We start from the raw sequence: 13,824 nt of genomic DNA, 5'->3' as shown, positions 1-13,824 counted from the left end.
CAAAATGTTGAAAGCATTTTTTTTTTTATTGAACAAATTATTAAATCCTACATGCAAAATTCTGAAAGCCTACACTACATGTTAAAACAGCTGAACACATCCTATTCACACTTTATCTTGGGATCTTTCAAACGACAACTAACAGTCTATTAATATAACTATGACCAGCAGACTAATTTGGATGGACTTCTTTAGCTCTTGAAAATACTCTATACAAGAGCACTAGTAATTAATTCACTTTTATTTTTTTTTTAATTTTAATCACAAACACTATACAATCTGTATTGTAGGTGTTAAAACATGTATTTCCTTTAAAAAAGTTTAAGAAGTATTAAAACAGTTTTAACAGTGATAAAGTAGGCTTTATTCCAATTATTTGTGTTCAATTATTCAACACCAATTTTTTTACAATACCTAAATCTACTAAGACCTACTTCTTTTGGACCTGTGCCATCTGTTCTACCAGGTAACTTCCCAAATTATGAAATTTATAATTTTCCTCTTTAAAAATAAATTGTTGGAATTATTTATGTAGATGGCAGTGCTTAGACCCAGCCCACACATTTTATAAATATGTTACAACTACACACAGCACACAGCTTCACAGTTCATGCGATAGGCAGTGTCTAGAAAATCAGTTACTAACTTCCAAAAACATTTAAATATCTACGGTATTTAAACACAGTGTTTTCTATTTCCTCATAAGAAAAGTAAGCTGTAAACATTTTTACCTTTAGTTCATGCCTTGTTTGTTAGGTAATGTGGACTTATTTTGTTGGTTTGTTGGGGCTTTTTTAAGTCTACAACATTGTTGAAATAAATCTGTGTTTCCAAAAATATTACATTCCATGGATAAAGCACAAGTCTATTATATAACCATGTGATACAGATACAGAAAATGAACCACTGTATTCAAAAACATAAAAGTAAAGATACTAAAACAGTCCATAGCTGTTAGAGTTGATGCTTTCAGAATACAGACCAACATTGTTACACTAAAAATGTTCAAAAATAAGGCCTCTGAAATAAATATTTCCATTCTTTAAAAAAAGATATAATAAAAATGTACATCACATGGTCAATGTAGGTATAAAAAGCACTAAGTTAAACCATTCTGGATGATGTATCTGAAGTAAAATGGCCTAGGTTTTGCTTCTGCCGACGTCCTCTATTGTTTTTGGGGCATTTTCTGTTAAAAAAAAAGAGAGACAAATAGAAAAGAAGGGCTGATTTTATATATGCCACGTATAATTAAGCCTAGCAATAACACATTGGCTTAATTTTCTATACTTAACAACAGCAAGAAGTCTATGATCTGTGCTGACCAATGGGACAGTCCTGCTATTTAGTACTGGACTGTCACCTGGGAATGTCTGTAGGGCCCCGGATCATTTAAAAGGGAGCTCTGCTTGACCTTGAGATTGAAACCAGCAAGGTTTCATCCTTCAGCCTTGATCCAGCAAACACATTCCATGAGGAATGATTGCATTAGCTTTACTTTATACATATTTCATATTGAAAACCCAGTGGATGGCGAGACTGGATCAATCAGACTTTTGAAGTGCTGGACCTCCAGGTGCCTTGCTGCTCACAGCAGCCCATGAGACAGAGCCCACCCAGGTCTCTCTGTGGGGTGACTCTGGTGATCCTTTTCTTGGGGCCAGACACACAACTAAAAGGATTCACAAAAGCCAGCAATCCTGAACAGAATGGCACTTAGCCAGGCAATGCATGATGGAGCAGTCCTGCTGGGATGCAACAAGACATGAGAGACTGAGAGTTGGTGAATGGTCATAGAGAAGCTGAAAGAGGAGCTGAAACATAGCCTTCCACACCACTGCTTTGGCCAGCAGGATGCAGTGTGAAAAAGGGGATGGCATCAGTTGCATGAGCCAAGTAACTCTTGCACATGTACAGGTGGTGTTTTACACGAGCTAGTGTCGGTTAGGTTGAACTTTACAAGGGATACAAGGAAAAAGGCCTGTACTGTTCATTCACGGAGTGTCCCTCTACATCACTGAGTTTGGGAAGCCATGCACTAATGCAGTAGCAGAAAGTTTTATGGCCCAGTGTAAGTGGAGCTGAAAAAGTGAAGGACAACTTGAGGAAGAAAAGTCAAACTGTGTCACTGATGCCCAAGTGTAAGACTTAAATGCTTCATGCTCCTATAAGGTAACTAAGTCATCCTTAATCTATCTCAGAGACCTCAGTGCTTGTTTGGTTCAAGTCCTAGAACTGAATGCCTTGTCATCAAAAATAACCCATGGCTCTCATCTCAGTTTTTACACAGGGTGAGAGATGACAGAACCCAGAAACCTGAACTCTGTGCTTGTGCATCTTTAAGTTTCATAAAATAGGTTCTTATAGTGAGTGTCTAATAACGGCACTAAGTTGCACACTAATTTTCAGAAAGTGTATATGGTGTGAAAGGTACTTTTTTCTCTGTGTAACACCGTTTACAGTGGTACCACAGGGAACCTATGACATCAACCTCTCTGGTTTCAGTGGGTGGTAGCTGGGGACCATAGCTTCCATAAGTTATCAGCAATGCTTCAGTAAGTCCAGTGAAGGTCTAAAACAGTAGATGACCTCTTGGATTTGTTTCAAGGCTGATCTGTTCAGCTGTGTATTTGGTCTGGAGATTGAGTGGTTACTGGTAGTTTCTGAATTTAAACAAATCTGTCTTTTGTGACCAAAGAAACAAAGGGGCAGATAGGATGTTACATAATCATCCTGCTTCAGTCATTAGGTAGTTTTCATGTGGGTATTAAGCAAATAAAATACTGGGCGTCATATAATTAAATACAGAAGAAGTATATCCATACAATGTGTAATTTTTCACTGTTTTTGTCTTTACCTACCTTGTTATGCACATGACAATTGCAACTATAATGGCAATCTGTACAGCTCCAATTATTGCTGCAATAAGGACATGCGTAAGCTTTTGTCTACTTGGGACAACATAAAGAATACTAAAGTCTGTCTTTTCACAGTGCTGTCCAGTATATCCTGATTCACACCTGAAAAAGAAAAGGAATATTTCATGGACTCTGTAATTTGACAGCAACCCAGTCATTTTGCAGATGAAATGAGAAATCCAAGGTGACTCCAGCTGAGAAAGAGCTGGTGAGAAGGTGCAGCTGTGGTAACACTTGGGGTAGGGAATGGTTTGGATCTGTGTGGCAAGAAAAGAGACAGAACAAGTAGATATGCTCTGCTTTTTCTGGATAAGGTTACTAGTGACCCTCTGAAAACACACCAGTGTAGGGAAGGCCCTGATTTGTCAAAATAAATATGTGGGTCATTATTATATTGGTACAATATTTAGGAAGAGTGTCAACTGGGTGAAACAAGTAGACACTTTGAAGACAAGAAGAAAAGGCTAAAGGAAACACAAGAACCATGCTCATGAAACACAGAGCGAGCACAACTCATTCAGCTCCATTGTCAATATGGGACAGAAGTGAAAAAGAAGAAGGAGAAGCTTGAAATGTGGGTTGAAAATCCACCTTGAAAAAGGAAGATCCCTTTACAAGCTGCAACCTAGAGAAGTGGAATCTTGCAAAATCTGCTGTACAACACCAGCACCAAACCCCCTCTTGCCTTGTGGCTGAGCCAGAATTTGATGGAGGTCAGCTTAGAAAACCCAGTGGCCCACAACTGTTCAAGTGAGAGTTCAAGAAAGAATCCAAAATAATTTGCATGGGGTGGGGGAGAAATAGCTGGAAGCAGAAGAGAAGCAGATCTCTAAATGGTAACTTGCCTGAGCAAAGCAGCAGTTAGCTCAATGAGAAACTCAGCAGAGGCTGTTCCTGAGCAGTGACGTGTTCAGGCGATGAGAGATGTGCCAGTGCAAACATGCTCTGAAACAATTCATGTCTCAAGGCAAAAGAGGCTGAGGCACAAGAGAAGGCAAGAGCCACCCAAGACACTGAGATGAAGTCTGCAGAATCAAAGGCCACCACTTACAACCCTGAGCAAGTTCCTTGTCCTTTAGAATCGACTGACACAAATGCATCACTCTGGACAACTGAATCGTATAATTGGCCTCCAGCTCTACAGCAGAAAGCTGGAGAAGAAGTACTCACACGCAGGCTGAGCAACAATCCTTTTGTAAACTGGATCTGACAAGCCTGAATGCAACTCAAAATCAGACTCATCCATTCAAAAGCCTTGTGCTAGGGTAGGAATTAATTCTGTTTGGAGCAGCAAAATAATCACACCAAAGACCTTTCTACAACTGCTAATGCAACTCCTAATCCCTCTCTGCATGCAGGGATAATAGTTGGGGGTTTACATGTTCATAATCTTGTGATTCTACTTTCTCCAGCCATGAGCTGCCGTGTAAGGAGTTTTGGTTCAGGCATGAACGAAATTCTGGTAAGACTTGTTAAAAAAGCCCTCCATGTACTGTAAGTGTGCCCAGTGGTAGCCAGGAAAGGAATAAAGAGAACTTTGTATAAGCATACAAGAAGAATGAGGAGAGTGAACATGCTGATAGCCATGCAAGACACAAAAAGGAAGAGGCCTTACTAGTCAAGAGGACTTAAATCTTACTGTTACTTTGCTTTCGGTTTCATTAAAGAAAGTAGAAGTTGAAGTATTATCAATGTGAGAGCTGCTTTAATGCAGAGAAGGCAAAACAAGGCAGAGGAGGCACAAGGAATCCAAAGATGTTTCCTCAGAAACACTGAAATGACAAGAAATTATTTCTGAGAAGTACTGAATGCAGATTTCAGGAGAAGTGCTTGTATTAGGAATTACATCATGCAGGATGAAGTAGTAGGCACTAGTTTACTGCCTTAAACTAGTAGAACAGATTTTAAAGCATTCTGCTGCATTAATGCATAACAAGATAATATAGCATTAGTATGATAGCAAGATCAATAGAGGTCAGCAAGGATTTATCAAAATAAGCTGATTAGTCAATTAATTGATTTAGCATAAAGAAGTGTAGATTTCTTTTTAAAGGGCTGGACTGTGTGTCCTTGACGCAGCCTGCCATAAGGACAGGGCAAAACTGCACTGCACAAGGGGGGCAGCAGGAGACAGACCTGATCCCATCTGTGCAAAGGCTGCTAAACTCAATTCTGTCCAACTGACTGCTACAAAACCTTCCTCCCACCTGCCTGCTGCCAGTCCTGGAGGGCTGCTGTACAATAAGCAAGGAGATTCACTGCCCCTAGTGAAAGTAAAACTCAGAATTTGCTCTGCACAAGTATTTTCTGCAGTTTTATAGGTCATCCAACACCTCACATACGTTGCTTCCAGGAAATGAGGACCAAATTAAACAATGTGTATGCTAGATGTGTATGAGAACCGAAAGCATTTGAAAATAACAATTGGCCCTTAGCATTCATCATTATATTTTCCTTGCTGGAGAAAGAAAGAATTTTTTTTCTCTGATAGAGGCACATGATTACTATGGCAGATTGATGTCTGTTATAAACTATTTGTTTCCTTAATAACTCTGCTTCAGTAAGAAACATGCATAAAGCATGAGACCATCAGTATTTTAATAGCCAAGAAAAATCCAAAGGAGATCTGATACTCAGGGTTAAGAACTGACAGTCACAAATTCTTGGCTGGAACCACGTGAGGTTTGTTGTGCTAGGCTCAGTGCTGAGCTACTATTCAGACTGTATAAATACATAGTTAAATGTAGTAACAGTAAATCTAACCATAAAATAGAATTTAAAGGGATGATACATTAATTAAGTTCATCAAAACATTGCCTGTCAGTAATTATTAGTGTCATAATAAATATTTTAAAAGATTGAATTTACTCTGAATCATAAATGATAAATTTCTATAAGATTAGCACCTCCCAGAAAAAAAATCTGAGAAAATAAAAATTAGTTAAGTCAGACTTGAAAAACATTCGTGAAAAACATTTCCTTGTTACTTTAAATATTTTGAGGACAAATACACTATAAATTGTCTTAAATACAGTTCTAGATCAAAAAGAATACTGTAATCAGATAGTGTTGCCTAATGCCCATCAAGATGATGGGCAAACATCAACATTTTATAAGTTGACAACCGTACTGGCTCTGCCTTTTGGGCTGCCTGCTCTCTGACCTGTCTGGAAACCCTTAAATCTTGGCAGTGCAAAAACCACCTAAATATCGTCAATCAATAAGGATCAGGTGAGAAAATATGAAAGTATCCAATGGATTTACAGCTGAAGTTTCAAAAGCGAAGGAAAGCAAAGAGTTATAGCAGCTTCAGCCACATTAATCTGAAAGTACAAACTTGCAAGATAAAAGCTCAGGATAAACCTCCTAGTAAGTAGGGCACTGCATCTTACTGCAAAGTGGCCTTTTTCTGTAAACAACTTTTATATATTTAAATAATAGTAATAATAATCATTTAAATAAAAATAATTTTTGGAGGAAAACAAAGATACAGAATTTGATTGGTGAAATCTAAAGGAAAAAATATCTGGGAGCTAAGGAATATTCATATATCCTGGGAAACACTGAGGGGCTTAATACTCAGTGTACTGAATTGCTAGTTTACACTGTAGACAAACGGTGTGGGCTAAAGAATATTTTGCAATTTATATTCTCTAGATGATGCCTATTACTGTGAAAAAGGGCAATAAGTGTTAAAAATAAGATATTGATTCTCTAGAGAGAGTTTACAACGGGAAGAATAAAATGTACAGATAGTGTAATAACAGGCTGAGAGGTCAACGGGGAAAGAACAGGGATACAGGCAAGGCAAAGGCCTTTTTTCTGTTTCTGTTTGTTTTTTAGCTCTGGATATGATTTAGCAGCTGAAAATAAGAGGACAACACTGAGGATACACTCCTCAGAGGGATTCAGGTTCTGAACTCCCTGACTGACCAAGCCCTTCCTCTGAACACTCTCCCTCTGGACTGGAGCAGCTGGGTGCTGCCCACAGCACAGGGATACAACTCCTGTGCCACTGCTTAGGTATCACATAGTGCTACACCCTGTCATTATGTCTAGAGAGCATTTTGATTAAACTTTACAGTGATTTCAATCACATTTTGGAGACATGAAGGACTTACCGGCAGGAAGCCTTCTGAGTGGAATAAATGAATTCACATTTTCCATGTATACAGTAACCATTGAAGCTTTCTGAACAAGGTATGTGGTTTCCAATGTAAATGTCTTCTCTTTGATCACTGGCGTCTTGAAAAGAAATAAACATAAACAATTATACATGGCTCTATGATGTTAATTAAAAACTCTCAACCAAGAATAGTATATCCTTAAAAATTTGCAGTAAATAAAGGAATAGAGAATGATAAAGCAGAGGCTTAATGGTGAAGTTTCAGAGGCACCTACAGAGATTTGCTAGAATGTACTGCACTGGAAAATGATCCTCAGAGACATCTAGATATGCTTTTTATATCAGGTTTCTCAAAAAGAAGAAAAGTGTTCATGACAGAAACAAACCAAAGCAGGAAGATCAGCAGAAGCTTTGTCAGTGGCACTGGGGCAAAGAGCTAATACATAGATAATACATAGATACAGAGAGCTCTCTCCCATGTGTAAACAGATGGAAAAAAAAACCTCCAAAAAGGATTCAAAAAACGCTGAACCACATTTTATGATTACTGGGTAGAAAACTGCTTGATACAGCCCAGATCTGATTGGTACCACTGGTGGTTAAAGCTGAAATCAAACACACTTCAATAGCAGTCTTCCTCAGAGAAATATTTTATGGAGAGAGAACTCAAAAAATATCGAAATGTGTTTAAAATACCCATTCCTTTGGGAAGTGTGCTGGTTTTGGCTGGGATGGAGTTAACCTCCTTCACAGCAGCTGATGGAGTGCTGTGAAGATTTCTGGCTGAAATAGTACTGGTAACACACCATTGTTTTGGCTGTTGCTGACAGGAGCTTGCACAGCATCAAGACTTCCTCTGCTCCTCACTCTGCTTCTCCCCTCAGCAAGAAAGAAGACTGGGAGTGGGCAAGAGCCTGGGAGGGGACACAGCCAGGACAGCTGACCCAAACTGACCAAATATGGGATATCCCATACCTTATGAAATCATGCTCAGCAATAAAAACAACAGTTTTGGTATTTCCAAGGTGGCAGTTGCTCAGCGACTGGCTGGTCATCAGTCTGCTGCAAGTAACAGATTTTGCAACACTTGGTTTTCTTCTCTTTTTTACCCCCCTTTGCTTCTTAAACTGCCTTAAGCTTGACCAATGAGTTTTTCTCACATGTGCTTTCTTGATTCTCTCCTCCATCTCCCTGGGGGAAGCTGGGATGAAGCAAGCGACTGGTGGGCACTTAGTTGCTATCTGTGTCAGTCCAGGAAGGCAGTCCCTCCTGACCCAACATCTTTCATGCTTCTGTCATGTTACCAAAATTATCCAAAGCTGTGCTCATTTTCAACCATTTTTCCCCCAAAATTTTTTTGGTAAAATAGCCCTCAACACAGAAGTTGGTATTTCACAATGAACTTCTCTGAAGAGCAGGGATCTTAAGATGTGAGCGTAATTCTGGAATTGTGTTCATTTCCGTGGCAATAGATTATAGCTTCACAAATAAGAGACTAGAAAGCAAAAGGGAGTGTGAAGAAGAAATCTCTTATACAATTGCAGATATTTGGAATAACACCAGCAAGAAAGAGAATGTATCTATACCAGACAAAAAAAGAGATATGCTGCTGTTTTAGGTTTTTCCTGAAAATGTCTGGAATGTGTTTTAATTAGGTTCTGGGGAAAAAAAGCCCAGCCATCTATTAGAGCTTTTAGATATAAGGAAACCTCTTGATTCAGACTATGTTTTGAAAACAAAGAAATATTGATACAAGAGAAGAACGTTGATTAATACTGATAATGTGTCCACCACTGAACTGATGGAATAGACTATGTCACAACATGTGTAAGAGAAGAAAGGTGGGGATGTCTCATCCCAAAACTATTGTCTCCCTCCTTCTCCAAGAATTTAATTACTGTCATATCAGGTCCCAGTCAAAGGCTTGTAATGACCTACAGACGATTATATTAGTGTGTTTAGAGAGCTCCGCCGTATCTGGTTTTAATACATGTACTGACACAGAATGTGAGGCCCAGTGGAAAACTGAAAGGGGCATCCCCTGAAAAGTGGCCAGACAGCCACACACAGGTCAGAGGCAAAATTTATATTAAGCAACAAGATGTTAAATGCAGGAGGTGATTCCTAGTGTAAAACAGACATTTACCCCCTATTGACAGGAATCCATTTTTAATCAGAGACACCTGCTAGACTGCTTCAGAGCTCCAAAGTGAAATATCTAACTGGTGTAGGAGCCTTGAAAGAGTGACTGGATATAGGAGTTCAAATACTTCACCAGGAGGAAGAGTCATGCATAAAAACTGAAACCCTGATGCTCATGGTACAAGAAAACCACCAAGCTAGCTGAATCTGGTAAGAGAGACTTTTCTGATGTAACTTTAGGTAGCCATCTGCACTGCAGGAGGAGACCCTCATGGTTCTAGAGACTAAAAGATATCCATTCAGAGAACAGGGTTTAACAAGAGTAACTCACAGGAACTGAAAGCAAAAGCAAACAGGAGGGAGTGTGGACTGTTCTCTTAACCTGGAAGAAAAAAAGCAATTCACAGAAGTTCACTTCAGGCTTTCACTATCAAAAGACTCCTGAGTACTGCATTAAAAATTTTCAAAACAACTTTTTTCATGAAGCATACTCCCTTCATGCACATCATTTGCTGAATGTGAGACTGCACGAGCCATACTCATTAATAATAATAATTATATACAATGTTTTTTTCCACTAACTAGACTTCGAGGGTAGTTTACATGCAATGAATAAAAGGCTGTTACCTCTTTGGAATAGGAACTGAAAGTGGTGTTTCATTACCTTACATAATAAGATGTATATTGCATTTGGTGCCTTTTATACCTTCATAATGTAAGTGAAAATTGACATTAAATCACTCCAACTGGTACATCATATGCAGTGAAAATAAGAGAATTTGTGAAAAGAGAAAAATATATGAAGATTTTCGGCACTGAATGACTTTTCAAGAGGAACACAAGGAATGTTGAAAGCCATGGTGGGATGGCTTTACTCAGAGAAGCCATGGGAGTGCAAAACAAGTATAATGACAGAAAAACTGAAGACCAGAGCTAACAGAGAAGGTACAAACCCCTTGCAACAAAACCTGCATCAAGACCAGCACCGAGGAGAAAGAACAGTGAGTTAGGTTCATTTGTGATTCCTTCCTGTGCGGAATAGAAGCACCCATTTGCAGACTGGATTCTCTTTTCAGGGAAGTTTTCTTCCTCCCTGGGACCTGAATTAGAGATGTCCCTACAAGACTGAAGAGGTTATTGCAACCTTCAGACTACTACCCACTCCTGCTCTTTCACGTGGCTACTAATGATGATGTAGCAACAAAAAGTCTGAGGTCAATCAAATGAGATTTCAGAAGCCCTGGGAACAATGCTAAAAAAATTTGGTGACACAGAGACAGTGTTTCCCTTCAATCCTTCCTATAATAAGGAGAAACTTGAAACAAACAGGAGAGCCCAGGATATCAATACCTTGCTCTGGGACTGTTTACACCAAAACATTGGGTTTTTAAATTATGGAAGAGACTTTGAGACAAAAGGTATGCTGGGGCCTGATGGGACCCACCTGTCCTGAAGGATAAAAGGACTTTTTGGCAGTAAGCTGGCAGGACTGACAGAGAGGGCTTTAAACTATAATTGATGGGGGAAGGGGATGCCAACAGCATTGCAGTAGGTAAGGCACAGGTTGTCACAGCATCACCTGAGGGTAGCACGTGCTAGTAGGAACACTTATGCTGTTCCTGGGAACATGGAGAGGTCAGGAGCACATTTGAAATTCTTGAACACCAACTCAGACAGTATGAGAATAAAACAGGATGAACTGGAAGCACTGGTCAGCTCCCAGAGCTATGATATCACTGGTATTTGCATGACTTGGTAAAGTGAATCCACAAGTGGAGTGTTGAGATGGAGGGCTACAGGCTGTTCAGGAGCGACAGGCAGGGCAGACAAGTTGGAAGTGTCATGTTTTATGTAAGGAAGAAGTGATTGTACAGCACTTACAGTTAGTGCTGATGTGGTTGAGAGCCTCTGAGTGAGGGCTAGAGGGATGGAAAACAAGGAGATGTGGTTGTAGATGTCTACTACTGAGTGCCCAGCCAGGATATAAGCAATTATGAGAAATTTCTGGATTGCTAGCCCTTGTCCTTATGGGAGATTTTTAACTTCCCAGACATCACCTGGGAATATAATATTGCTGTGATGAACAGGACTTTCTTGACATTTGTAGGAGATAATAACTTCTTGTCAGAGGTACTCAGTGAGGAAAGCCCTCCTAGGCTTGCTATTTGTGAATAGAGGACTCATGGGGGGATGTAATTGTATGTGTCTGTCTCAGCCATAGTGATCATGAAATGGTTGAGTTTAATGGTTGAGCCTTCAGCGCAATGAGAAAAAAAGGACACCTGAGTTGCTACCCTTGGACTTGAGCAGAAAAAACCTTTAAGCTGTTCATGGAGTTATTTAGCAGAGTACCCTGCGATGTGCTTTGTAGGTGTCCATGAGCGCTGGTCAAGTTCTAAGAAGCGCCATTTAGAAGCACAGGAGCATTGCTGCATTGTAATTCTGCTGCACTGTAAGTCAAGCAAGTGGGGTGGAAGACCAGCTTGACCAAACAAGGAACTCTTTTTGGAAGTCAAGAGGAAAGAGAATTTGTATGGTCACTGGAAGGGAGGTCAGGCTTCACAGGAAGAGTACATAGCGGTGGTTCGTATGTGCAGGGAGAAGACACGAAAGGCCAAAGCTCATTTAGAACTGAATGGCCAGTGTTGTGTAAGATAACAAGAAGGGCTTTTTCAAGTGCATTACTAGCAATAGGAGGTCTAAAGAAAGCATTGGAGTGATACACGATGTGTGTGATCATCTGACTAGCTGGGATGAAGAAAAAGTTGAGACATTAAAGGTTATTAAAAGGTAAGGTAAGGTTCATGTCGGTGAAACATTTTCAATCAATGTGATTCAGCGTATCATGTTACTGAAAATATTTTAAAACAACCTAACAAATACAGACTCATCCATTTTTTTCAGAAGTTAACAGAAAAGATGGGATCATGGCAGGGAGGCTTGTGCTATGTTATTTCATCAGGAAAGTCACAGCTTGGTGTCTTCCAGCAAAGTCATTTTCACAGCACTTGGAGGGAGTCCAGTCCTGTGGCCACTGCAGAGGGTACTGAGCAGCTGGGCATCTTAGAGGAATACAGCAGGCAAAACTTACAAATCACGCACATCTTCCTGCTAGCCTCACAACACGCTCTAAGGAAGAAGCTGTTCACAGGTCTGTCTTGGTTACAGGAATCAAAGCTGTAAGGCAGACTAGAAGGACTTGTGTGCTCTATTTCGTCATCTTGTAAACCATAACCAAAAAGCACAAAGTCTGCACCGTACCTTTCACTTCTGGCCGATACTGCATGCCATCATCTTTCTTTCCGACTGCATTTGTGTCATCTGTTTCTAGGTGATAAATACATGCATGGTTACTTACTAGGAAAGGATATTTTCCAGACCACTGCGTGTGCATCACTGATAAGCCAGAAAAATATTCAAAGAATTATTTTAAGTTGTAGTAAAATTGGACACACTCCCACATTGTTCCTCCCATACAACCAGGTTGGTATCACATCTGGTCAGTAACCTCGGTGTCCAGACCAACACCTGGCACACCTCAAGCTGTAGGTTTTGAACTAAAAACTTCACTGTGGTATGGACCTAGGTTATTTTGGTGACAGTCTGTTTTGGTGTTGGAACTGCCCAAGTTACAGATCTAGATGTAACTGGCAAAGAGTTGGTGGAAAGCTGTTATTCCCATGAGAAAGTCCTAACTGCAAGCCCCCAAAACTGAAAGGTTACAGACATGATCAGCTACAAGGTAATAGACAGAGGGCTTCAGTGGACCATTCCAACAAGGAATGGAAAGGAAATTACAGAATCACTTAGGTTGGAAAAGACCCTTAAGATTAATGGATCAAAGTTTGTGCAATAGAGGCCCAACTTGACACACCCTGGAAACACATTTTACAGCCCACAGCAACAAGAGGGAAGATTTCCCACACAGGCATATTCCTTCTGTTCTCCTACCACCCCCTCATGTAAGAACTGTTGGGTTATTGCTTAGATTTTCCCAAGAGCTTTTCCTGTCTTTCCAGGTAACGGCAGCCAGAGAAAGGTAATGTAAACACAGCACTATGTGTGTAGCATCGGGAACTCAAAACTACAGGTGGTGAGTTCACTGATAACTGCATCATTGACTTCTGACCAAAAATGGAAAAGGGGAAGCTCTACCAAGCCCCATTATGTTAGAATTTACATTTACCAGAAAACCAAAATTGATCCTACCTGAGCAGTGCCCAAGATGCCTGATGTCAATCTGCTCTTGCCTCAGACATGACGCCTCTCTGACAAAGCATGGATTGTTATAGGAACTTCCATCAGAAGCACATACAGGATTAAAACTGTATCCACTGCAATCTATGTTACATACACACCTGTTAATTGAAGCACACAGCAAAACAAAATTGATGTCCAGCAAACAAAAATTAAGTCATGTTAAGTCCTAAGTAAACACGAGCTCATACACCAATGCCAGGAGAGGAGAGCATGCTGCATGAGGATGCTGAAGAAGCCATTGACATCTCAGGCTTCCAAGCAGAATGTACAAAATTTTGAATAGATGCTTCAGTGTGCTTTTCAATAATGTATTAATGTTTCTTGTAGTTTTACTCTGATATCAATCTCATGGAATACACCTGAAAATTGGAAACACAT

At 39.9% G+C, this 13,824-nt stretch overlaps 1 protein-coding gene across 1 annotated transcript in view; it reads right to left on the bottom strand.

Moving 5' to 3' along the window:
• Nucleotides 1–1,104: 1,104 nt before the first annotated feature.
• Nucleotides 1,105–13,824, bottom strand: part of TMEFF1 (transmembrane protein with EGF like and two follistatin like domains 1) — a gene marked incomplete at both ends in the record, with an annotated part of 110,478 nt that continues 97,758 nt past the window's right edge. The window contains 5 exons of the mRNA XM_082297289.1: nt 1,105–1,189; nt 2,862–3,020; nt 7,040–7,163; nt 12,448–12,513; nt 13,396–13,544. Coding sequence (XP_082153415.1) covers nt 1,105–1,189; nt 2,862–3,020; nt 7,040–7,163; nt 12,448–12,513; nt 13,396–13,544 — 583 coding nt within the window. The remainder of the gene's footprint in view (nt 1,190–2,861; nt 3,021–7,039; nt 7,164–12,447; nt 12,514–13,395; nt 13,545–13,824) is intronic.

This window comes from Coloeus monedula (assembly GCF_965178545.1).
Source record: "Coloeus monedula genome assembly, chromosome: 1".
Classification (NCBI taxonomy): Eukaryota; Metazoa; Chordata; class Aves; order Passeriformes; family Corvidae; genus Coloeus; species Coloeus monedula.
The sequence above is the reverse complement of the archived record's forward strand: the minus strand, read 5'-3'. Positions and strand labels throughout refer to the sequence as shown.